Genomic DNA, 23,719 nt, shown 5'->3' on the forward strand with positions numbered 1-23,719 from the left:
TGGGAACAGTTTGTTTTGTACAGTTTGCGAGCTACAGTTTGAGAGTAACTGTCAAGCGTACAGTTTGGAGATTGGGTATCGAAAGGAGTTTTTAAGATTTCTAACCATTTAATTAAAGTTTGCGACTGTCAATTGCATTGACACATTTCATAAGCGATTTTTCTCGCTTGACTGCACTATAATGAACATTACATAATAGTAGCTGCATGTCAAACTGTCAGTCAACTCTTTCACTTGAATGCACACACTCTATTTCAACTCCCACTTTCGTTACATTTGTAATATCTTCCAATTCACCAAATCAACTAATTTTATATCACTTTCTTTGGCCAACTCATGGCAGTCCCAGCTTTATGGGACATAATAAACTCATATTTCATAGTCCAAATAACCCTCAAAAGTTACGCCGAGAGTAGTCGTTACATCGGCTAAACCACCCAAAATGAGAACAACCCGGAAAGTTCCACACACCCTCGCCCAACTCTGGTTGAAATCACTCATTCAATGGTCGACTTGTCGCCACTCTGTCGCATTTGTAGTTGCTTTTTTTTCTCAGTCTCCCCAGCGAAGGATATCATTACCATATACTAGACACGAGACGACGAGAAACAGCGACAACAATATTGCATGCGACCAAAGAATGGTCGATTTCTTATTGTCAGACCCGGAAAATGGGGGTGTACACTCGCGGTGCTGCAGATAGGATACTAGATACTAGTTACTAAAAAATATTAAGAATGTATATGTATAATGTAACTAAGTATATGTTTCTATTCAATTTATAGTTTTCACTTCGAAAACTATACAAATTTTAAAGTTTTAAGTTGTATCTTAGGGATACGAGTCTTAAGAATTTCTTCGATTTAGTGCGAATAGTTTGCCTCAAGTTCGAACCACTTTTGTGATCCCCATTGTCCGTCCTGCTTACATCTGCAGTTGTTTTTCTTCGTCATCAGCATACATATGTGCAGTAAGCACACACCGGATCTTCCGCTTTCCCTCCCCCCACACACACACGCGCACACATTCACACACACCCTGCAATCGAGTATCTGTGTGAGCTGCTCGAGCCTTTCGTCGCCAGTTGGTGCAACTTTTTTGCGACCCCCTTTGCACTGGCGCTTCGTTTTTGCTTTCCTGTTTCCTCTGCATACATTTTCACAACAAATCATAAAAAGTGGCAATGATGGCGGCGCCCAGGACGAAGGGGGCCGTCTTGGTTTTCGGCGAGTGGGTAGGACAGCCCAACCACCCACCACGAGAACAACACAATGCACACAGCAACGCAGACGAGTGTCCTCGTTGCCAGGACATTCTAGCAGCCAGTTGTTTGTCGACTGGCGTCGCGTGCGGGCGGCTTTTTTTCCCATTGCCGAAAGGCTGCTCCTTTTTGTGTCAGGATAACCGAGCGAGCTCGAAAGTGCCAGCAACTTCTCCATGAGCGAGTTACATAAATAATTCAGGCATTCGGTCCAGGTAAAATGCCTGCGATGCATTATTAATTGATTCGAGCCGAAGGACAGTCAATCAATATTAACTGGCAAACTCCATTTCCTGGCGTCGCCTTCAATTGGAATCCTGCGCAGAAACAGCAGAGCCTGTTTACATGCCATATAAAAGTTCATTATCCTGCCAAACTGTGTGTGTGTGTGTGCGTGACTGTGTGTTTGGGGCATACAAAAATCATTAAAAAAGTTTAACACACGTCTGCCTGGCGAGCGGAGCGGAGTGGAGTGGAGTGGAAAGAAGGCTTCAAGTGCTTCATTAGCGACTTTCTCAAGTGTGTGTGTTGAGTCCTTCGGCCCAGCTGAATTTAAGGATGAAAAATAAAAACAACTCTAAACTCCTCGGCAAAGGAGCTGCTATATACATATGACCATTGTTTTGCGCGCTTCCGCCAGACGCCGCATGTTGTTTACTCCCCATCCCTTCGATGGCGAATCCAAGTCATTCCTCCCCAGAATCCATCGCAAAGTCAAGGAGTCGACGCGTCCCAAAGCGCGCCGTGTTTTCGCAGGACTCTCTTTGTTTTTCGTTCTCAGCTTTCTGCTTTCTGCTTTCCCTTGCCAATTGCCAACCCTTTGCCATTTTAAATTCATTCTATGATTTTTCGTCTTTTTCCCTTACAGTTCGCTGGCTGGGTGGATGCGGTAATCTTTGTGTTCAGCCTGGAGAACGAGGGCAGCTTCAATACCGTCTATAACTACTATACGAAAATGGCGCATTTTCGTAATGGCCAGGAAATACCCATGATATTGGTCGGAACGCAAGGTAAATAGCCTATAATAAGAATATAAACATTTTCGTTTCTTATATAACTCATTATTACATTATTTATTAATATTATCTATATAGACGCCATCAGCGAGCGCAATCCTCGCGTGATTGACGACACCCGTGCCAGGAAATTGGCCAGCGATCTGAAGCGTTGCTCCTACTACGAGACCTGCGCCACCTACGGCCTGAATGTGGAGCGTGTCTTTCAGGATGGTAAGTAGCCCGAACTCAAATAGCATAATCACAGACGAGTAATCAAATGTAATTTAATCCTTTTCAGCCTGTCAAAAGATCCTCTCGCAGCGCCTGCCTTTGCCACCACAGGTGCAACCGGCGAGACCCACGACTCCGCAGGGCAATCGCCTGGGATTGGCTCCCTACCAGGCGCCCACCAATGGACAACGTGGCCAGCAGCAGCTACCACTGCGAATGAGTGCGGATTTCGCACAGGCGGAGCAGAAACTTTGGTCGCTGCAAGCGGCCAGCAGTTCCACCATAAACGAGAATAACAACATCACCAAATACAATCCCGGAGCGGCCAATTCGCTGCAGGGTGATTGCTCCCAGGTGCAGTTGCGCGATCCACGTGATCTGGCGCCACCACCGGGTAAGGAGCTGCCCACACCCACCTCGACGCCCACGACGAGCCGCAAGAGCCGGCGGCGTTCGAACCTCTTCATCCCCTCCTCTTCGAAGAAGGCCGACAAGGAGAAGGAGCCAAAGAGCAGTGAACTGGGCAGTGGACGTTCCATACCCATTAAACAGGGCTACCTGTACAAACGCTCTAGCAAATCCTTGAACAAGGAGTGGAAGAAGAAGTATGTGACCCTGTGCGACGACGGCAGGCTTACCTATCATCCCTCTTTGCACGACTATATGGACGATGTGCACGGCAAGGAGATTCCGCTGCAGTACGTCACCGTAAAGGTGCCGGGACAGAAACCTCGTGGCTCCAAGAGCATAATCACGAACAGTGCGCTCACCAGTTCACTGATGGCCAATGGCCAAAGAGCTCAGAACACTCTGAGCGATGGCATCGGTTGTCTCACCCTGGCCAAGGACAATCAGCGCAAGCTGAGCGAGAAATTATCCCTACTCGGAGCCGGATCCATTGCAGCTGGTGCCGGTGGAGAGCCTTTGAAGTCGAATAGCTCACAGCAGACGAGCGGTGACGAGGGCATAGCCATGTCCAATTCAAATTCACAGACTTTTATCGCCGGAGAAGTGGCCAATGCGGGAAATAAGCTGGAGGCCCAGACGCCGAACGTGAAGAAGCGACATCGCCGCATGAAGAGCAGCAGTGTCAAGGCGAACGAGGCGGACGACAACGATGGCTATGAATTCTACATCGTATCGCTGGACTCCAAGCAGTGGCACTTTGAGGCTGCCAATTCCGAGGAGCGCGACGAGTGGGTAGCGGCCGTCGAGCAGGAGATCTTCAAGAGCCTGCAGAGCATCGAGAGCAGCAAGACCAAACAGGCCACCAGCACTGATCTCGCTGCCATGCTGGCCATCCGTCAGCGGGTTCCTGGCAACGGCTTCTGCGTCGACTGTGGAGCGCCAAGTGAGTTTAACTTTAAATCGGGTGCGTTGTACATTTACTAATCCTTCTGCTTTACTCCTTCCAGATCCTGAATGGGCTAGCTTAAACTTGGGCGTACTCATGTGCATCGAGTGCTCGGGCGTGCATCGCAATCTTGGCTCGCACATATCCAAGGTTCGCTCTCTGGGCCTGGATGACTGGCCGTAAGTTTATTTTTAATTTGCCTGCTTATCATTATTCTAACATATAATTTTTTACTCCACCAGATCCCCGCATCTCAGTGTGATGCTGGCCATTGGCAACAGTCTGGCCAACTCGGTTTGGGAGTCGAACACGCGGCAGCGGGTCAAGCCCACTTCGCAGGCCAGTCGCGAGGACAAAGAGCGATGGGTGCGCAGCAAGTACGAGGCCAAGGAGTTCCTGACGCCACTGGGCAACGGATCCTCAGCGCATCCAAGCCCAAGTCCGGGTCAGCAGTTGATCGAGGCTGTGATCAGGGCGGACATCAAGTCGATCGTTTCGATCTTGGCCAATTGTCCGTCCGAGGTGACCAATGCGAATGTCAGCGCAAGAGATGTGCGAACTCCGCTGCTGCTTGCCTGTGCCATAGGCAATCTGGCCATAGCACAGCTGCTCATATGGGTAAGTTAACTGGAGACCAAATCAAGTGAATCAGTTGTTAATACGTACGTATTGCTCCTTCCAGAATGGCGCAAACATTAAGCACACGGATCATGAGGGTCGCACCTGCCTGGCCTACGCTCGAGCGGCACAATCCCTGGCCACCGCCAAGTCGATCAAAGCCGCTGCAGCTGCGCAGGCGGGCACAACGATTCCGGCTCCTGCTCCGCCCACAAACGGTGGCATTCCTGCTCCCCAATACAATGTCGAGGACACGACGGCGCTGGTGGAGCTGCTCGAGGGACTGGGCTGTCCAGAGGCGGCTCCTCTGACGGCCAGTGGCACTTTGCCTAGGAGACGTGACACGTTAGGCACTCCGTACGAGAAGTCGGTGTCGGGTGTGATCTGAATTAGTTAAAATTGAAATAAGATAAGCGTGAATTTTCATAACAGTTGTACAATTCATTAGTTTTTGTTGTTCATGACGGACTTAGTTTAAATTCGAGCGTAAAAAATGTATAGCGTTTAGTGTTTAGGTTTTAGGAATGTTGTGCAAATGTTTAATATTATTATTATTTGGCAAGTGTTGAATGGAAATTCACAAGTTTTATTTATGTTTTCTTTTAGTTTGTTTAGTTCTTAAGACATGGAAACCTGTACAGCCTTGTTGTAATCTCAAGTGTATAATTTATTATTTTCGTATTACGTGAAACTATTATTATTGTTTTTTTTTTATAGTGTGCAGGTTTTTAAATCGTTTGCAAAACAATTATTTAGTAGCTATTGTAACTTTCGACAACCATCAGCAGATTGCAAAAGACTTCACGTAACAAAAAACATACTTATACAACCTAAACAATAGATAAAAGCTGATGCAAAATATACGTATAAACGAAATGAATCTAAGATTAAAGCCAAAAACAAACTTATGCTAAACAATATACACGAACATATATATATATATACATTATATACATACATAGTTGAAATTGCTTGATAATCGGTTTAAACAAATGAACACGCCCAAAATGTAGCTTATGCAGAACCAAAATCACAAAATTCTTTGCTATATAAATTCCAAACAGAAATAACTCGTTTTAGATATTATACTGCGGAAAAAATTGGATTCTGATTGTATGACGGAATCTGGGTAGACAAAAATTTAATTGAAAGTATTTCAAAACTATTATACAAAATAGTTATAAATCAATCTAAATATTACTATATGTATACACCCCTATGTATTGTGTACGCTATTTGTACGAATTACAAACCACAAAACGTGACAAACTCAATCTAATTGGAAGGAAAAGTAGCACACAAAAACCACAAAAGAAAAAAACCCCTTCAATAAAAATCTATTAAACATTTTAAACTGTGTGTTTGATTTCACGAGGAAAGTGAAGAGTATATACCATTAAATGTCCTGTTTTTCCAGTTCTGATATGTCAACCAAAAGCTGTTTTAATGAAAACCATAATAAAACAACATTTTTTTGTGGTTGGGCGCTTTATTATTCAAACAAAATGTAACATAACTTTCAATTTTGGAAACATTTAGAATGACGTAGAATTTTGTTGACATATGTGCGGCACTTTCCTTTATTTTGTAATGGGAAATTGCATTGGTGAACCACAAGAGAGAGTTTTTAGGGACTGCATTAAAATGTAAGTTTTATATATATATATATGTATACCATATACTTTGTTCTTGCGAAGAGGATCACGCGGATTGCCTAGTCAGAAGCGTGAAAATTTAAATAAACTCTGTCTGCAAAACCGAGAACGAAACACAACTGCAGGAAAGATCAAGAGTTTTTGGATCCATAGTCCAGCCCGACACAGGAAATGCGAAATCTTGAATACGACATGGTACATCAAGCAAATAACCGATTAGAAGGTCGATCCGTCCTGGTCGCCGTCATTCCGCTCTCCCAACTGTTCCACGAAGATCTTCTGTCCGTGAACCGCTCAGGTCATGCCTGTCGTTATCTTGAAAAGTTGTTCGATTGATTGATATTTTTTTTTTACGATTTTTTTCTCTTAAGAATTTTTGTTGATGATTGTGCGTTTGCCATTGTCCACTTAACATTTGCTGGGAGGTCGTCATCATTGTAGCCATCGAGTTGAAAGTGAACGATTTTGATTGGTATTTTGTTTTAGTTTGGTCTAAACACAACAAGCAAATTCGCAATGCTGCTGCTGCACAGGCTAGGCTGGCGGAATCTTGCTCCGGCTGATGGTAACAGTTTCAGTTTCAGTTTTTTTTTGGGGAAAACACGGCCACAACCGAAGCTGCAGCAGCGATTGCTGGTTTGGTTTTGCCGTCGTCCACGGCCATCGTTAACTTTGGAACTCCATGTCGATTTGTGGTTGTACAGAGAGAACACGCTCGCACCCTTTTTAGCTCGCATTGCATTTGGTCTGCAGTTGCCTTTGCCGCCTTAGCGCCCGCTACCGTTGCCGCTCCACTTGGGCCCGTTCATTTTTTGTTGGCCTTAAATTTTGCGTAGAAGCTCTGGATTTGGGCATAGCGTACGGGTATCGAGTCAAGGATGCCGGTGTAGCTGAAGTTCTGTTGCTGGCGGTTCTTCTCGTGCAAATTATCGCCGGACAAGTACGTGACGACGCTCTTCTGCAGTTCGCTGACGTGCGGATCGGCATGGTTGGCCACCAAGTGATTGCAGAACTGGGCAATTTGAAGGAAAACTGAGGCGTCACGATCTATAAGTAGCAATAAAAAAAAACAACACAACACCATTAGCTGGCTAATTCTCGTGCGATAAATATTTGCTAAACTCACCCATCTTGCGTGATATCTTCAGCAGGGATAGCGGCTGACTTTCGTTATCGCGCTGGGCACGCAAGTGCCTATTGCCCTGTTTAAACTCCTGCTCCAGCCAACGGATGACATGGCGCACATTCTCGCTGCGTTTCTTCAAGTCATCCAACTCATTGAGCACTAAATGAGAAATGATAATAGATTAGCATGGGGTCTTTCTCCTTGGGTACAGGTTAAGTACATTCTTAATTGTAAATACACTTTACTATAAAAACAATTGGAAAGAAAACAACAGGCAAATCAAATGAGCTACCGTCATATCAGAAGTGTTAAGAATCTAATCTGTTCTACTATAAAAGCTCACTGGATTTCAGGGAATACCACAAAGTAATAAGCTTGTTGATATGAGATTGTATAGATTATTTAAATTTTGAAGTTCTAAAGTCGTCATTCTATGTCATTGTTACTTTCCACTTTGTTATCAACCCACGCGGAGGTATGCGCACTCACCTGCATTTGGAATGAGGACAATGCACTTCTTGGTCCTCACCAGCGACTTGACTATGCCATTGTATTCGGTCAATGCCTTCGAATCGACCACCACAAATGGGGACATCACCACATGAGCGGGACTGTCCCGCAGCTCCTCCTCCAAAGTCTCCACCTCGTTTTGCAGCCACAGCTTGCCCATGAGCTCACACTTCTTCGACTTGGCCTCCGAGCGCTCTTCGTCGGCCCCCGAGCTGGACTGCAAATTCAGTTTCTCGATGACACTGTTTGTGGTTGTGGAGGCGGAGGTTCCGCCGGCGACAGAGGTTCCCGTGGCACTGGTTATAACAGCAGCCGCCTTCTCGGCATTGCGATTCCTTAGGTAACCCTTGCGTGGCATCTTGCGGCACTCCTCCACGGTGTCCTTTTCCTCGTTACTGGTGTAGCTCTTGCGGACGATGCCGTTCTTGCGATCGGAGTAGCGACGTGTGCGTCCTTCGTTCCGCTTTGTTCGGTTGGTCTTCGGAGCGGTACGACGCTCGCGGCGACGTGATCCGCCTCCCTTCTTCTCCTCGCGCTGTTTCTTCTTTTGGGTCTCGGTGAAACGACGCGTCTTGACGCAGAATCTGTAGTTAAACTTCTTCTGCTTGCAAATGAAAAAGCCAAAGTCGACCATTTTGAAAATACGGAGAATGGACTCTTCCTGGGGAGTGACACGCTCCCGGATAATGGTCTCCCAGTCCAGTGTAATCTGGGTGCTCTGGAAGATGTCAAAGTTCTTGAAAGCAAAGTCCTCGGTGAGCGGAACGTTGGCGCGCACATCGAATAACTCGACCAGAGAATCACGCACGTTGGCAGTGGTCAGAAGGTCGCGCTCGAAGTAAACCTTCCTGGTGAAGATGTCGATGTTGCAGTAGTTGAGAAGCTTCATGATCTTGTGCACAAACTCCGGATTCGAGTGGTAGCAGCCGATGAGAATCTCTGGGTTGATTCGCAGCCAGTCAAAAAGCATTTTCAGGGCTCTAATGGTCGGTTCATTGTGCAGACAGTCAATGACTATGTTGGGATTGATCTTGGTGTACTTGTTGCGATAAACCAGCTTCTTTGGTGGCTCTGAAAAGCTGACGGGCGGAGGTGCCACCGGCTTGCTTTGAGCATCCTCTGCGCTCTTAAAGTTCAGCTGCAGTACCTCAAAGCTGCGCAGCAACTCCTCAGAGTCCGCCTCCTGTGAGTTGGATCTGCGCTCTACTTCGTTGGGATACACGATTTTCTCCTCCTCAATAACAACGTCTTCGTTGTCGGAGTACACCACGCCACCGACTCCTCCTCCGCCGCCGCCGCCAGCTTTGCGCTCCTTTTTGCTGTAATTAGCTGTTAGGATTTGTAAGATTTTAGAAAAAAGTGTAAAAAGGTTTTCCAACTTAAGCCTTTTGCTTAGATGGAAATTGGGTTTCAAAGACTCACCTGCTGCATAGCGCTCTTCGCCGCATGGCTCCCCAGGATCAGCTGCATCAATGTCGCTGAAATCGGTGTCAAAGTTAGAACTTAGATCTGTGTAATCCTCCTCGTCGCTGTAAAAGTCTGTGTCCAGTTCGCTTTCGCTGTCATAGCAGGAGCTGTCGTCCGACTGGGCGATCTTGCGGCGTCGGCGGCGTAGACGCATTCCCCGTCGCTTGCTCTTGCAGGAGAGCGGGGTCTTAAGGTCGGACTCCTTGGCCTCGTCACTGGAGCGCGTGGAAACGGCCTCACCGATCTTGTCGCCGTCAGCAGCCTCCTGGGTCTTTGCCTCCTCGCCAGAGTGCTGGCTGTCCCGCGAATCCGAACTGCAATCCTTTAGAGAGTGCGGGCGTGGCATCAACTTCTTGTCCTTGCGCTCACATTCGCCTACTGCAGCTAGCCAGTTCTTGTACTCATTCCGGGACTTGCGCACCACAGTATCGAACTCCTGAAAGCGTTCCTCGTACTCCGCCTGGAAGCGCTCGTTGTCTTGGGCGCGAGCCAGGATTGTCTGCTCGATGCTGACGATGCAGGCGTCCATCAGATCGGAACAGGCAGCAACCAGAAAGGCGTGCAGCGAGTAAACCTTTGGTGAGTTGATCATCTTAAGCTTGGACAGACAGAAGAACAGAATGGAGACAATCTTGAAGATGCTTGGCTCCGGAACGCGCAGCTGCTGGGAGCACAGGATCTTGCGTAGATCAATCAGCACACAGTGGCACAGAGCGTTAAAGTCCGGCACTTCCTTGTCGAAGAAAAATATGTCCACAATCAGATAGAAACGGGCAAAGAAGTCCTCGATGTTGAAGTCTAGTTTTTCTGGATCCATACGCTCTAGGTATTCGGTGTGCTTGGCGAACAGCTTGTTAAGATTATTTTCGCTTAGTTCGAATGGTATGATGCACACAAGGGAGTACAAGTAGTGGTAAGTGGAGTCCAGGTCATGATTCTGTCCGTAGTGCAGTGTACCCAACTGGTTCTGGGCCATGCCAATGGCCGGATTAAGCTTGAAGGCCTCCAGATAATACTTGGCCACCTGCTCCTTGCTTATGCTTAGTTTGCTGTCGATGCGAAAGTCTAGAAAGTAGCGATGAAGATCGCCCAGACTGAGCAGCGATGAGTGTATGGTGTCGAGTGCAAAGGACACGGCCTCCAGACTCTTGTCCACCGCGTGGGTGCCCGAGTGCGATGACTCCATGGTGTCTCCGATCATGTCGCTTATGTAGCCATCACTGATTATGGAGAAATCAATCAAATACTTTAGATCCAGATCATAGATCTCTTCCATGCGTGCCGACAATCGTTTGTAGTTGAAGATGCCAGCGCAGAGGAATCGCTCCAGCTTTTGCATGTTCTCTTGGGCCGTGGCCGCATCCTGGCACTGCTTGTGCCAGTTCTTCTTCACGAAGGCAATGAACTCGTAGTATCCACGTCGCCACATCACCTCGCGCACCTTCTTGCCCACCGACTGGTAGTCCTTGAAGATGATCTGCTTGCACAGCTGCACTAGGAGCGAGCGTTTCTCTTCGATTTCGTGCTGGAACAGCTGTCCCACCGACTGCACATTCCTCTTGGCATCGTCCAGTTGCTTGGAGGCGGTGTAGAGGGATCTGTATGGACGATTTGATGCGATTTATAGTAATCCACCTGTAACACTCACTTTAACACCTTACCTGTAAAGATCCTTTACCTCCTGGCTGAGGATGCAGGTTCCATTGTTGGGCTCCAAGCCGCGACAGCGATTCGTGCCGCCGTCTATGGCGCACTCGCTGGAGGCGTTCGATGATCCGCCCGAGCTGAATGTCACCTCCATTGTTCGAGGTACTGAAACATACAAATTACCAAGCATATCATATGAGAGTTCTGAAAAGCTACAGTAAACACAGCTGCCAACTGAGGAGATACAGTAAACACCCACTAGATAGTTGAATGTTCCAGCTGTTCCTTGACTTTCGTTTTTCTGCTGACGAATTGTTTTTCGAAATAAAATAGCGTACTTTATTGTTGTTATTGTATTGTTTTTGTTTCAACTGGTGACGCACACAAACACATGCGCATTGCGTAGTTTCGTTTTATTGAATAATCAATTGAACACACACACAGATACTTTTTGCTTTTGCCTTTTTGCTTTTCTCTGCTCTGGTATTTTCGATACTGCAGCAATTGCGATTGCGAAAAAAAACTATGCGATGCGCTGCTGCGCTGCGTTATTTGGATGCACTTTTGCCAGCAGCGCTCAGGTAGAATCAAATGACGTCCATCAACTGTTTACCTGCGCGATTTGCATTACCTTTTATGCGGATTTAGTTGCTCTGTTTGGTGTGTCGTTCTGCAAATTTCACGTTTTCGCTCTTCCTTTGTTAAACAACAAGATGGCGCATGCACGGTCAGACTGCGCAGTCCGCAATGCTCATGCAATGTTCGATTTTTTTCTTTGGCGGGTAATTCAGAAGGGCTGGAACAATGGCTGCTAAATAGCAGGCAACAATATGTGGAATGTGTTAGGTAAAATTGGTCGCATTTAGTGTAAATTTGTTGATTTCAATGCCTAAATAGCATCATGCAGAGCTGTTTCGCCTCAGTCTTTTCAGTGCTGGAAAACTCGCTGTCGGTATCGCTGTAGGTATCGATTGTTGTCTCATCGGCGGGTTATTCGAATTACTCGACATTTTACATTTCGAATGTAAAAAGGGTATAAGTTTTGTCTGTAATTTACAATGGCAATAAAATAGAATCAAAATTAATTCCTCTTATACTTAAATATTGACAATATTAATTCTCTTGCTTGAATTTTGGTGCTTTATTTGGGTCACATATAAACGAAAGAAATAAAAAAGTAAAAAATGCAATATTTAGCAAATAAATAAAATGTGTGAAAGGAGCAATGGCCACCAACTTATGTTTTTTTCTGTACCCAAAGGGAGATAAGTGCCCATTAGTTTATTTTCATCACAAGTTTTATCACCTTTTATTGACTTAGTCTTTTTTTCGTTGCGTCTTCAATAATATTTGCCAAATGTGAGGAAATGTGTCAGGCATATTAATGATCTTCCAAACATCGGCTTATCTTCGCGCCTACCTGGCCGAGAACCCCAGACGGATTGGAAACATCAGACGCGACTAAGCCGATCTCGCATTAAAAATAAATAATGCTCGAGTTTATCGACCATTTCTCTCGGCGACATTAAGTCGTTTGGTCACTCGATTAGCGTTGGGCACGTCGAGGGGCAGATAGCCCAAGTCACTCTAAAAAAAATGCCGAGAAGTTTTATATGATTCATAGCTTATTACTTATTTTTTATAGTTTAAATATATTTATATTTCATTATCGTTTGCTCGTATGTCTCCAGAGATTTCAATATCAGAACAAATTGGGTTTAGGGAAATAGTGAACAAAATAAAGCAAACAAGTGTGTTTCCAGATCAGCCATGAACATATTGCATGCATATTCGATTTTTTCTCAGTGCATTATTGCCGGCCGATTCTCGGGCAGTTCCTCTGCTCTTGGCTATAAAACTCGCACAATCTTACTCGAGCGTTCTCAGTTTTAGTTCAGACCGCTGGCGAACCGGTCACGTTCGATTGGTTGGGAAATATCGCCGGACAGAACGTAAGTTTCTCTTTCGAATTTTGAGAACTTGAAACAAGTCATTCGCTTTAGGGCAATTAACGGATTTTCAAATAGCCTTTAGTAGCCTTTAATTGGGGTAGTTAACAATTACTTTTATGACATAATTACTTGGCGAACTGTTTCGCGATTAGTGCCTTTTTTAATATTTACTATAAATGTTCAATTTTACCAGTCACTATAATCCCTTGATAATCTTATCAAAATCGTGTAGTACACACCACGGATCTATTGTGTTTTTCACAGTCATTTCGGTGGACATGGTCGTAAATTCAAGAAATATCTGAAACACTTCTGCGGTGGTTAGTCGATCTAATCGATGTTATTTACGATCTATGACCATAAATTGTTAGTTTATTTAATACTGTGTACCAAAAGCGACTGTTATTTGCTTAGGTTGCACTTACGATCGTTTCTGTCCATATAGATGTTAGATAAAATAAAAGTCGTAGTTTGTTAAGCAAAAGAACATATAATTGATTACCTGAAAGTACTCTCTTCTGAAAATTGATTTTGTAACAGATCGAACCAACCATAACGAGTATCTTATCTTATTGGTCGGTTTGTTCAGTTGAAGTGACTTCCAGAGTATTATCAATATTGTGGGCAATCACTTGAGATACATACTGATATATAGTATAGTATAAAGCGTTTCGATCTGACCCCAGAGTCATCCGAAAATGCGACATTTTAATCAATTACGCGAGAGCGTTCTCCTCATCAGATACGTCATCGAGTTGACATAACAACATAAAGCAGAACTGGATCGTGTGTAATCGAAATTCAAAAAAAAAAAAAAAAAAAACAAAATGCTTACTATATTTTCCAGGCGCGAAAGTAGTTGATCAACATGAGACTGTTTCTGCTAGCCCTGCTGGCTACTTTGGCGGTAACCCAAGCGCTGGTCAAGGAGGAGATACAGGCCAAGGAGTATCTGGAGAATCTGAACAAGGAGCTGGCCAAGCGAACCAACGTGGAAACCGAAGCTGCCTGGGCCTATGGCTCCAACATCACCGACGAGAACGAAAAGAAAAAGAATGAGATATCCGCCGAGTTGGCCAAGTTCATGAAGGAGGTGGCCAGTGATACCACCAAGTTCCAATGGCGCTCGTACCAATCGGAGGATCTCAAGCGCCAGTTCAAGGCTCTAACCAAACTGGGCTATGCTGCTCTACCTGAAGACGACTATGCCGAACTGCTGGACACACTCTCCGCCATGGAGTCGAATTTCGCCAAGGTCAAGGTGTGCGACTACAAGGATAGCACCAAGTGCGACCTAGCCCTCGACCCGGAGATCGAGGAGGTCATCAGCAAGAGCCGTGACCACGAGGAGCTCGCCTACTACTGGCGCGAGTTCTACGACAAGGCCGGAACCGCCGTGCGATCTCAATTCGAACGCTACGTGGAGCTCAACACCAAGGCAGCCAAACTGAATAGTAAGTAGAAACATTATTGCAATTTTAAATGATTTATTGAGGCGATTGAATAAGTCTTTCAATCACAAAAGATGTTTCAGAAATCTGTTTATTCAGTAGAAAATCTTAAGCAAGGATAAATAGGGATAAAAAGATACTATAATAAAAAATAAAATATTTTTAAAATATTTTTCCTACTATATAACAAGAGACGTGAGTTTTTACCTACGTAAAGTGCAATTTGTCACAAAATCCATTAGCTTAGCAAAAAATAGCTTTTGTAGATTAGATTCAAGTTAATGAAATTTTAGGCAGCAGAACGTTATAATTTCAGTGCTATTTGTCATTTTAGTAATTAATATAATTATGATAAATACAAATTAAATTGTTAAAAGTGAAGTGTAAAGTACTTGTTTATAATATAAAAACGTAATTTTTTGCTTCCAGACTTTACTTCTGGTGCCGAGGCCTGGTTGGATGAGTACGAGGACGACACCTTCGAGCAGCAGCTGGAGGACATCTTCGCGGATATTCGTCCGCTTTACCAGCAGATCCATGGCTATGTGCGTTTCCGCCTGAGGAAACACTATGGTGACGCGGTGGTCTCCGAGACAGGACCCATTCCCATGCACCTATTGGGCAACATGTGGGCACAGCAGTGGTCAGAGATTGCGGACATCGTATCCCCCTTTCCGGAGAAGCCTCTGGTGGATGTGAGCGCTGAGATGGAAAAGCAGGGCTACACGCCACTCAAAATGTTCCAAATGGGCGACGACTTCTTCACGTCTATGAATCTTACCAAGCTGCCACAGTAAGTACTACAAATATACGATTAATTAAATGTCGATCTATTAATTTGTGTGAATTTCAAGGGACTTCTGGGACAAGTCGATCATTGAGAAGCCCACCGATGGTCGTGATCTGGTTTGCCATGCCAGCGCCTGGGACTTTTATCTCACCGACGATGTGCGCATCAAGCAGTGCACCCGGGTTACACAGGATCAGCTCTTCACCGTTCATCACGAACTGGGACACATTCAGTATTTCCTGCAGTATCAACACCAACCCTTCGTCTATCGCACTGGTGCCAATCCCGGTTTCCACGAAGCTGTCGGTGATGTGCTCTCCCTGTCCGTATCGACACCCAAACATCTCGAGAAGATTGGCCTGTTGAAGGATTATGTGCGCGATGACGAGGCTCGCATCAACCAGCTCTTCCTCACCGCCCTGGATAAGATCGTTTTCCTGCCCTTCGCCTTCACCATGGACAAGTATCGCTGGTCGCTGTTCCGCGGTGAAGTCGACAAGGCCAACTGGAACTGTGCCTTCTGGAAGTTGAGGGACGAGTACTCCGGCATTGAGCCGCCAGTTGTGCGAAGCGAAAAGGACTTTGATGCCCCGGCCAAGTATCACATTTCCGCCGATGTCGAGTATCTGAGGTGGGTACCTGCTAGCTTACTCGAGAATATCTGATTTATTTTGGTGATTTCTTGCAGATACTTGGTCTCCTTCATCATTCAGTTCCAGTTCTACAAGTCCGCCTGCATCAAGGCTGGCCAATATGATCCCGACAATGTGGAGTTGCCTCTGGATAATTGCGATATCTACGGAAGTGCTGCAGCTGGTGCTGCTTTCCAGTAAGTTTTGGGAACTTATATAAATTTGCCTAAATACATATGTTTGTGTTTTTTGATAATCCTATAGCAACATGCTGTCCATGGGCGCCTCGAAGCCATGGCCCGATGCACTGGAGGCCTTCAACGGCGAGCGCATCATGTCCGGAAAGGCCATCGCCGAATACTTTGAGCCACTGCGCGTTTGGCTGGAGGCGGAGAACATTAAGAACAATGTCCACATTGGCTGGACTACTTCAAATAGTAAGTTTTCACCTTCTTCAAATTGAAGGATAACTGTGTCTAAATGTGTGTTTTCTTATTTCAGAATGCGTCTCATCATAATTCAAATGATTTTAGTGTTCTCACACACAGTTCATTGCTCAATAAAGTTTAACAATATCTTAACTATAAAAATGTTATACTTCCTTATAACAAAGTACTTGGGCTTGAATATTAAGACTTTTATATAATATTATTATAGTTTATTACCTGTTATACAAACCTTAAACTTCTAAAATGATAGAAACAGGTAATTTTATGGTTGTGTAAGTAAATGTTCATTATATATAAAATTCCCCATCCAAAAACAAAGTGCTGGACATAATTGTCTCAGTAAACAAGTTGTAGATATTGCCAAGTGAAGTCGTAGTTGTATTTTCTAAGTGGAACACATTATAATTACAAATGGCCAACTGGGCGCTCAGTTGGTCACCAGACTCACTCCACTGGCCATGGATTCATGGATTGTCGTCGGCCCAAGTCAGTTGACTTCGAGAGCTGCGCCGGCGCAGAACGTTGACCAAAAGTGTCGGGAATTTCAATGAGCTAATAAATTGAGTTGCGAAAGTGAGTTTAGTAGAAAGTGTGGGAATATGTGGATATTTGCGGTTTTGGTGAGCCAAATTGATAGGGTAATCAATCGCAATTCCCTAAGATCCTTCTGTTTTAGCTCCTGGTGGGATTAACCCAGGCTGGATCTCAGCCTGATGCCACATTGGAAAGATTTCTGAATGAAACCAATCAGCAACTGGCTGTTATTTACGATCAGGCTGTATTGGCACAGTTGTTGAATGAACTGCGCGGCCCGAATGATTTGGTGGCTCTCCTGGAGATCGAGGTCACCGATGATAAGCTTGTGAAGTATGTGAGGACCCTAACGACTCGCAAGGCCAAGTTCAAGCGTTTGGGATTGGGTGACTCCCGGCAGCGGAGACTACTCGACAAAATACCCCAATTGGGCTATGAGGCTCTCAGTGGCAGAGATTTGAAGCTGGTCTACGCATTGGCCTCCAGCATGAGCGATAATTACCACAATGTCAAGCTGTGTGCCTACAAACAGCCGGGGAACTGCACTCTAAGACTCATACCCGAGGTTCAGTCCATAGTTCAAGGAAGCCGAGATCTAGACGAGATCGAATATTACTGGTTCGAGTGGCGTAGTCGCACGGGCTTGGCCACCAGATCTCAGTTTGTTGACTTTATGGATCTGTACAAGAAGACCGCCCAGCTGAATGGATATCCTCGTGCCGAGGACTATTGGTTTCGATCCCTGGAACTGAAAGGCCAGGAGACCATGAATCTACTAGACAGGATAATGCATGGCTTGAGACCGCTGTTTCTTCAGTTTCATGCCCATGTCAGGGGATCACTGAGGAAGATGCATGGGGAGCATTTGGTGCCCAGAAACAGACCTTATCCCCAGCATTTGGCAGAGGTCTTTATTGGAAATGCTTTCCGGCGGGTTGAGGCGGAATGGTATGTGGATTTGCCGTCGCCGGAGATCGGATTGGCCAATATTACCCAGGAGCTGCACCGTCGTGGATTGAGTACCACTCAAAGAGTTTTCTGGAATGTGGCCGAGTACTTCAGAGCTCTGGGTTTTCCGCAATTGGAGAAGTAAGTTATTTGATCAGATGTATTACAGTTTTAATTATATTTATCATTTTAGCTCACTTTGGACATATGCCCAGAAAGTGTCCTCCGATGATGATGATCGCTGCTGGCACAAAGCCTGGCGATACTATGCTCTACCAAGGACGAACTTCACCTACTGTCCACTGAACGATGAGGAGCGTTTCTTCAATATGTTTGAGGCCCAGTCGGATTTGCAATACTATCGAGCTGCATCGATTCAACCAACTTTGCTCCAAGAGGAGCCCTTTCCCAATTTCAGTGATGCCATCGGGAAATGTTTCTCCATGGCAGCCAGTTCACCGCGATTCCTTAGAAAACTGGGAATGCTAAGGGATAACAAGTGGAAGGAACTGCCTGCACGTTTGAATCGCTTGTATATTCAGGGCTTGAGGGTTGTGTTCCTGCTACCCGTCTTCTATGTACTAGATCGCTACAGAGTCGAGGTCCTGGCAGGACACATTAAGGCGGATGATAATGAGGCCTATTGGAGGTTAACAGAACTTTATACCGGAGCGGCTGCTCCAACGAAAAGAACCAATGAACAGTTCGATGTGCCGGCTAAGCTTCTCATGGAGGTAGATGACCAGTATGCCAGGTAAAAATATTAAATCTTTACTAGAAGATATGAATATTAAATTATGTTGATTTTCAGCAACTTCCTGAGCATTGTTCTGCAGTTCCAATTGTTGAAACACTTTTGCACCATAACTGGTCAGTTTGAAATGGGCAATCCCAGGAAACCCTTGGACATGTGTGATTTATCCGATCAGCGAGGCATTGGAGAGATTCTGAAACGCGCCATGTCCCTGGGATCTTCGGTTCACTATAGGGAGGTGCTAAAGGTTCTTCTTGGTGAGCCGGAGATCAGCATAGATGGACTGCTCACCTACTTTCAACCTCTGCAAGACTGGTTGCAGCACCAGAATCAAGAAAACAACCTGGAAGTGGGCTGGACATAAGATTTGGTGCAGGGGATATTTTGGAAATTTAATCACTAGTAAATTATTTAAATAAAAACATAATAATGGAAGGGTATTTAGCACAGTCTTTCATAAGACTTCCACCATAAAGTTGTGTGTGGAAATGAACTCTTTGAATTTAATCATCGGAAAAGTAATGCTATGCTTAAATATAAAGTAGACGTGACTTAGATAGAAAAATGAGATAAAACACATTTTAAAGTTATTTTCTAGTAATAAAAACTATTTATGGATCAATTGGTTTCAACTACCCAAAAGTATGCCACAATCAAAAGGCAAATAATGAATATTTTTACAGATGTAGAATAAATGTAGAATTACATATTTACATATGAGTGTCAAATTGGAATTGGCCGTTAGTAATAAATTTGTGTATGTTTTTTAAATTTGCCTAGCCTGTGTTATATACTTTTCGTTTTTGTTCAAAATGTGAAACGTAACGAAAATATAGAATAAATCAATTTTGGATCCCTTTTGATTTCGTCGAAAGTCCCAAAAATTTCCCCATATTGGGAAACGACAGTAGAGACTTCTTCGCAATGGCGACCCATAATGTCCATTCCTGCGAATTCGAGGTATTTGGCCGCGTGCAGGGCGTCAACTTCCGGCGACACGCCCTGCGAAAGGCCAAGACACTGGGTCTTCGCGGCTGGTGCATGAACTCCAGCAGGGGCACCGTGAAGGGTTACATCGAAGGTCGTCCGGCCGAGATGGATGTGATGAAGGAGTGGCTCAGGACGACGGGCAGTCCGCTGTCCAGCATCGAGAAGGTGGAGTTCAGTTCTCAGCGTGAGCGCGATCGCTATGGCTATGCCAACTTTCATATCAAGCCCGATCCGCACGAGAATCGCCCAGTTCATGAAGGATTGGGCAGTAGTTCCAGCCACCATGATAGCAATTAGCGGATTTTTGACGGAACAATAAAATTAAATGTGAAAAATTGTGCTTGGTACATAAGGGAATTGAGCAAAATAATCAGCATAGTCCTTGGGAAATCCGATATTATTCTGAAATCCTTGAATTACCAATCCGAGGGAAGTGAGTTTGGGATGTAGTCACAGTTCGTTGGGCTTGCATTTGTTCTCAATCAGTCAGCGTCTTCTTGATGACGATTAACGTGTTGTTTACTTAAAATAAGCGGAAATAATCTAAGCCAAATGCAAAACATAAGCGCGCCCTGTAATTAAAATGCACTTGATTATAATGACGCGTTGTGCTCTTCACTCGATAGCCACTTATTAAAACCATGCAAATAACTATTGGCGAAAATAAAAATAAAACGTATTTGCACTACGTGCTTAGTGTGCGTCATAAACTATTCACTCGTGTAAATTAATGATTTACAGGCACTTGCCGCTATTTTCCCACGGTTCTTAGCTGTCCAGAACTTGTACTATATTCTGGGCATAGCCAAGTGGTAATAAAACCCTGGCCGACCTTGACTGTTAATTAGCTTTTGGCCCAAAAATAAGGTAACAGTTCCAGGTAGAAAACCGAATCAGCCAACCACATCATAAAGTGTCTAATATTTATGAGCTCATATCCGAGACAGATAGCTACTTTGCAGATCCCAATCTAATTACAGCCTGAATCACACACCTCTCCCCGAGCACATTAATATATAATATATACCATATATATGCATTCTCATTTGTATGTCAGCAGATTGACAATCAAGGCATCAGTCAGCGTGCCAGGCCATTCGATTCATCGGGGTGAAGAGTCATGCTCCCCTCCCCCCATTTAACATCTTTGGGGATAGTTCCCTGCCCATATATCATCTCGATTTTCACCTGACATGAGTCACAACATTTTCACATGCCGTCGGGTCAAGATCGTGTCTAGAAATTGAAATTCCTCAAGCGAGGGTGTACAAATTCAGATCTTCATCACATGCATTCTAATGATCTGTACATCCAATTAGAATTTTAAAGTTCAAGTTTAATGACTAGTTCTCAAACTATTTATATAAGAATAATTTATATATATATAATAATAAATAATAAATAATAATAATAAATAATATATAAATATATAATTTCACTAGGTTTATATGGAACTATTAGTTTAATGGGTTGTTAAACAAATGTAAAGCATCTCGTCAGAAGTCATTAAATTTTGCTCATTTACCGGTGATTTGCTCTCTTCGCTAGTTGGAGCTACAGGTGGAACGCATTTGCTGCAGCACGTTAGATACACCTGTTTTCAGTACGTGCCGGTATGACTCAAAACACTTGCCACATTTCTCTGGGTCAAGAGCAGCAATAAAAACGCCACAAATGCGGGTGGATGCTAGTGTGTTAGTCTAATGCAAGTCGAGCTTAATCGATGCTCTAAGCTAAACAAACGGCAATGACGTTGTATGGATCTACTTATGCTGGGTCATTGATTTGTTTACATTAAATAAGTTAGTTCTATGAAATGGAATTCATAAAAGTCAACTGTTTAAAATACTCTAAGATCAAGATACTTCCATAATTTATTGCTGTTTAAAGTAGCTGTATTAAGAGAAGGCTTAAGGATTGTGATGTTAGTCAACTTAATTTGGGTTAAACATTTATGGAATTTGACGTGCGTATCCTAGTTTTTCTCAATATCTGAGCTGATGTTTTGACTTCTAACTCATTTCGAGTGAGCTGCAGCTTGGGGCATTTTGCTCAAATGTCGTTTACTTTCCCACAGCCGACTATTATTATGCGGTTGAGCTTGTCGCCTGATAAGTACACGAATATACCTAGATACATGTACGATGTGGGGGCACCCTTACCCTCTTGCTCCCTTGAAATGGCCAACATGCATGGCAAAAACATTTACATACCTCACTCACTCACACAACTGCCAGTTCCGACTCATTGTTGTTCCCAGGTTTATGGAAGATGCGATTGTAGTTGTTGTCGTTGGCAGTGCTAATTGCGATTATCTCACACGAATATACAAAATATATAGAGAAGTTGACGGCGACGTCAACTGCAACGGCGGCAGCGACAGCGTACAAATTTGAATTCATTTTCGAGTTGAAAAAAAAGTGGCAAGTAATTTCGAAAAGTATTCTTACTGTCTAGTCAGTAGAGTTTTAGACGTGACACCGGACGCTACGTAGGCGGTACCAGAGAAAGGAAATTGTGTTTGTTAAGTGAAAGTGAAAACGGAAAGATACTAGTTCTTTTCCCTGCCCAAAAATCTTACAAATATATAACGAAATATCCATAGAATTCTGTGATCGTGTGCGCTAAATTCACTGCCAGTTACTGGCAATTAAATTATTTAATTGCTTGTGAAAGAGTTAATAACTAAGCTGTCAACGGCGACCTTGGCAGTGTGGAATATAGATCTTAAGATAAACGCAATGCACAGTGTTTCGCTTTTGGGCTGTCTTTGCCTCAGCCTTAGCCTGACTTTGAGTACGGGCAGTCCCCAACTGAATCTGCCCACCCCGCAGCCCGAGGTCTTCTACAATGGATACACCCCGAATGTGGCCACAACTCCGGCCCAGCTTCGAGCGGATCGGGATCGCGATCAGCGCTACGGACCACCTTACTCCGATGCAGGTGGAGGTGGCAACACCGACGACGGACTCGACGACTTTAGGGTGGGTGTGGCACATCTTTCACTTTTAAAACCGTTCAAAACCAGGATTAAAACTGGATTTTCTATTAAAAAAACACTCCTTGTGGAATGAAAGTTTCTCAGTGTTCAATTACCATCATAACAATGACTTATTGAAATTCCGCTTGCAGTTTGGCCAGACAGATGACGAACGGATGAGGATCGGCTATGGCTATCCCACGCCCCGCGTGAACTTTAGTGATTCACCCTTCAGTGGGGCTAGGTTTTCCAACCACAACTATGGACCCATTTCCAGTACCACCGAACGTAATTACGGCAACGACGCCAATCTCAATGGACGCTATTCGGATGTGCCCTACTCCTCCCAAGGAGAGCGTAACTTCAATCCCAACGATCAGTACAACTACAATAATAATCCGAATGTGGAATTTGTGGGCATTAACAATCGCAATCGCTTCGAGAATCCCTTCCTTTCGAACCAGGATCGTTTCAATCTAAATCAGGGCTACTTGGAACGTCAGCGATATCAGCAGGATCGTCGCTATCAGCAGGAGTTGGAGAAGCTGCGCATCCTGCTGGTGGAGTCGGATCAGAAAGGATCACTGGAGTGCACCGCCAATGTGGCTGCCCAGTGGAACTTCGAGACGAATGTGAATGATTTTACCCAAACGGAAGCGGTGAGTGAGCGGTTTTGGCCACATACAAATGCCAAAAACTAGTAAATCGCGTAATTGTGGTTGAACGGCACGCGATCTTTGCTTGTGGGTGATTGTGGGTGGGTTGGTAGTGGTGCAGTTTTCCCATGGCTCGCTGTGGTGGTTTTCTTACTCACGCACACCCGTGAAAAGTCAGAAAAGTCTCATTCTGAAGGTCGAATCGCCTTGTCAGATTCCCAGGCAGACATGCCAATGTCATGTGTTTTCCCAACCAAACTGTTTGTGGACTAATCGGTGCTTGAAGGTAGATACATATGTACATACATAGTATGACTGGGCTTTATGTGTTACAGCAGTGCTAATCTTAAAGATAGTTTGCTTTATCAGCTTAAAGTATCTTACAGTAAAAAGGAAGGTTTTCTTTTTATCAACCTAGTATTATATAAAAAAAATATATGACTATATATCTATTGAGGAGGTGTGATATCTAATTTAAAGTTTGATCAATTTCGTATATTTAGCTAAATGCTCAACAGCGATATGTGGAGTTCCAGCGCATCACTGCCGAGCAATCCAAGCGGATCAATAAGGATCTCATCTTCGACCGTCGCCTCTACAGACAACTGATGCTGCAGTCGGAAGTGGGACCCAATGCTCTGCCCCTAGATGTATTGGATAGGGTGAGTTACACGTGCATCTCTATCAAACATAAAGTATAGAATGAGAATTTCTTC

At 44.4% G+C, this 23,719-nt stretch overlaps 6 protein-coding genes across 14 annotated transcripts in view; 5 read left to right on the top strand and 1 right to left on the bottom strand.

The window, feature by feature from the left end:
• CenG1A (Centaurin gamma 1A) overlaps positions 1-5,813 on the top strand; it is a 63,149-nt gene extending 57,336 nt beyond the window's left edge. Inside the window, exons 1-7 of one of the 3 annotated variants that reach the window (NM_165068.2) lie at positions 1,303-1,476; positions 2,130-2,271; positions 2,356-2,490; positions 2,558-3,841; positions 3,906-4,023; positions 4,087-4,462; positions 4,527-5,813. In NM_165068.2, coding sequence (NP_723850.1) covers positions 2,217-2,271; positions 2,356-2,490; positions 2,558-3,841; positions 3,906-4,023; positions 4,087-4,462; positions 4,527-4,850 — 2,292 coding nt within the window. In that variant the 5' untranslated portion in view covers positions 1,303-1,476; positions 2,130-2,216 and the 3' untranslated portion in view covers positions 4,851-5,813. Of the gene's footprint in view, positions 1-1,302; positions 1,477-2,129; positions 2,272-2,355; positions 2,491-2,557; positions 3,842-3,905; positions 4,024-4,086; positions 4,463-4,526 lie in introns of those variants that run through there. The other 2 variants (NM_165067.2, NM_078838.3) reach the window with 2 other exon arrangements.
• A 115-nt stretch (positions 5,814-5,928) lies between these two features.
• On the bottom strand, positions 5,929-11,762 carry Smg5 (Smg5 nonsense mediated mRNA decay factor). Of its 3 annotated transcripts, none has more exons than NM_165069.2 (6): positions 11,308-11,577; positions 10,882-11,032; positions 9,176-10,818; positions 7,733-9,082; positions 7,244-7,402; positions 5,929-7,164 (listed from the first exon to the last, which is right to left on the bottom strand). In NM_165069.2, exons 2-6 carry the CDS (start codon positions 11,019-11,021, stop codon positions 6,923-6,925), a joined length of 3,534 nt encoding a protein of 1,177 aa, NP_723851.1. In that variant the 5' UTR covers positions 11,022-11,032; positions 11,308-11,577; the 3' UTR covers positions 5,929-6,922. The 3 variants fall into 3 exon arrangements, with proteins under 3 accessions (NP_723851.1, NP_001285914.1, NP_609685.1); NM_001298985.1 differs by having other exon boundaries at positions 6,470-7,164; positions 11,206-11,309; NM_135841.5 differs by having other exon boundaries at positions 6,711-7,164; positions 11,499-11,762.
• A 983-nt stretch (positions 11,763-12,745) lies between these two features.
• Positions 12,746-16,313, top strand: Ance (Angiotensin converting enzyme). 3 transcript variants are annotated; one of them, NM_057698.5, is made up of 7 exons: positions 12,746-12,819; positions 13,667-14,273; positions 14,700-15,063; positions 15,125-15,691; positions 15,749-15,889; positions 15,957-16,129; positions 16,194-16,271. In NM_057698.5, the coding sequence occupies exons 2-7, from the start codon at positions 13,688-13,690 to the stop codon at positions 16,208-16,210; spliced, it is 1,848 nt and encodes a 615-aa protein (NP_477046.1). In that variant the 5' UTR covers positions 12,746-12,819; positions 13,667-13,687; the 3' UTR covers positions 16,211-16,271. The 3 variants fall into 3 exon arrangements, with proteins under 3 accessions (NP_477046.1, NP_001285915.1, NP_723852.1); NM_001298986.1 differs by lacking the exon at positions 12,746-12,819 and adding an exon at positions 13,530-13,605 and having other exon boundaries at positions 16,194-16,313; NM_165070.3 differs by lacking the exon at positions 12,746-12,819 and having other exon boundaries at positions 13,535-14,273.
• A 120-nt stretch (positions 16,314-16,433) lies between these two features.
• Ance-2 lies at positions 16,434-18,820 on the top strand. Its single transcript, NM_176028.2, has 4 exons — positions 16,434-16,761; positions 16,818-17,764; positions 17,817-18,377; positions 18,435-18,820. The coding sequence occupies exons 1-4, from the start codon at positions 16,741-16,743 to the stop codon at positions 18,739-18,741; spliced, it is 1,836 nt and encodes a 611-aa protein (NP_788042.1). The 5' UTR covers positions 16,434-16,740; the 3' UTR covers positions 18,742-18,820.
• A 363-nt stretch (positions 18,821-19,183) lies between these two features.
• On the top strand, positions 19,184-19,753 carry Acyp (Acylphosphatase). 2 transcript variants are annotated; one of them, NM_001298987.1, is made up of 1 exon: positions 19,184-19,753. In NM_001298987.1, the coding sequence occupies exon 1, from the start codon at positions 19,302-19,304 to the stop codon at positions 19,662-19,664; it is 363 nt and encodes a 120-aa protein (NP_001285916.1). In that variant the 5' UTR covers positions 19,184-19,301; the 3' UTR covers positions 19,665-19,753. The 2 variants fall into 2 exon arrangements, with proteins under 2 accessions (NP_001285916.1, NP_523563.1); NM_078839.3 differs by having other exon boundaries at positions 19,184-19,697.
• Positions 19,754-21,825: 2,072 nt separating this feature from the next.
• The window catches only part of Ance-3, a 41,464-nt gene continuing 39,570 nt past the window's right edge, over positions 21,826-23,719 (top strand). For both annotated transcript variants that reach the window (NM_001298988.1, NM_001038815.2), the window contains exons 1-3: positions 21,826-22,351; positions 22,500-23,006; positions 23,507-23,665. In NM_001298988.1, the coding sequence (NP_001285917.1) occupies positions 22,109-22,351; positions 22,500-23,006; positions 23,507-23,665 (909 nt within the window). In that variant the 5' untranslated portion in view covers positions 21,826-22,108. The remainder of the gene's footprint in view (positions 22,352-22,499; positions 23,007-23,506; positions 23,666-23,719) is intronic.

This window comes from Drosophila melanogaster, chromosome 2L (assembly GCF_000001215.4).
Source record: "Drosophila melanogaster chromosome 2L".
In the NCBI taxonomy this organism is placed as follows: Eukaryota; Metazoa; Arthropoda; class Insecta; order Diptera; family Drosophilidae; genus Drosophila; species Drosophila melanogaster.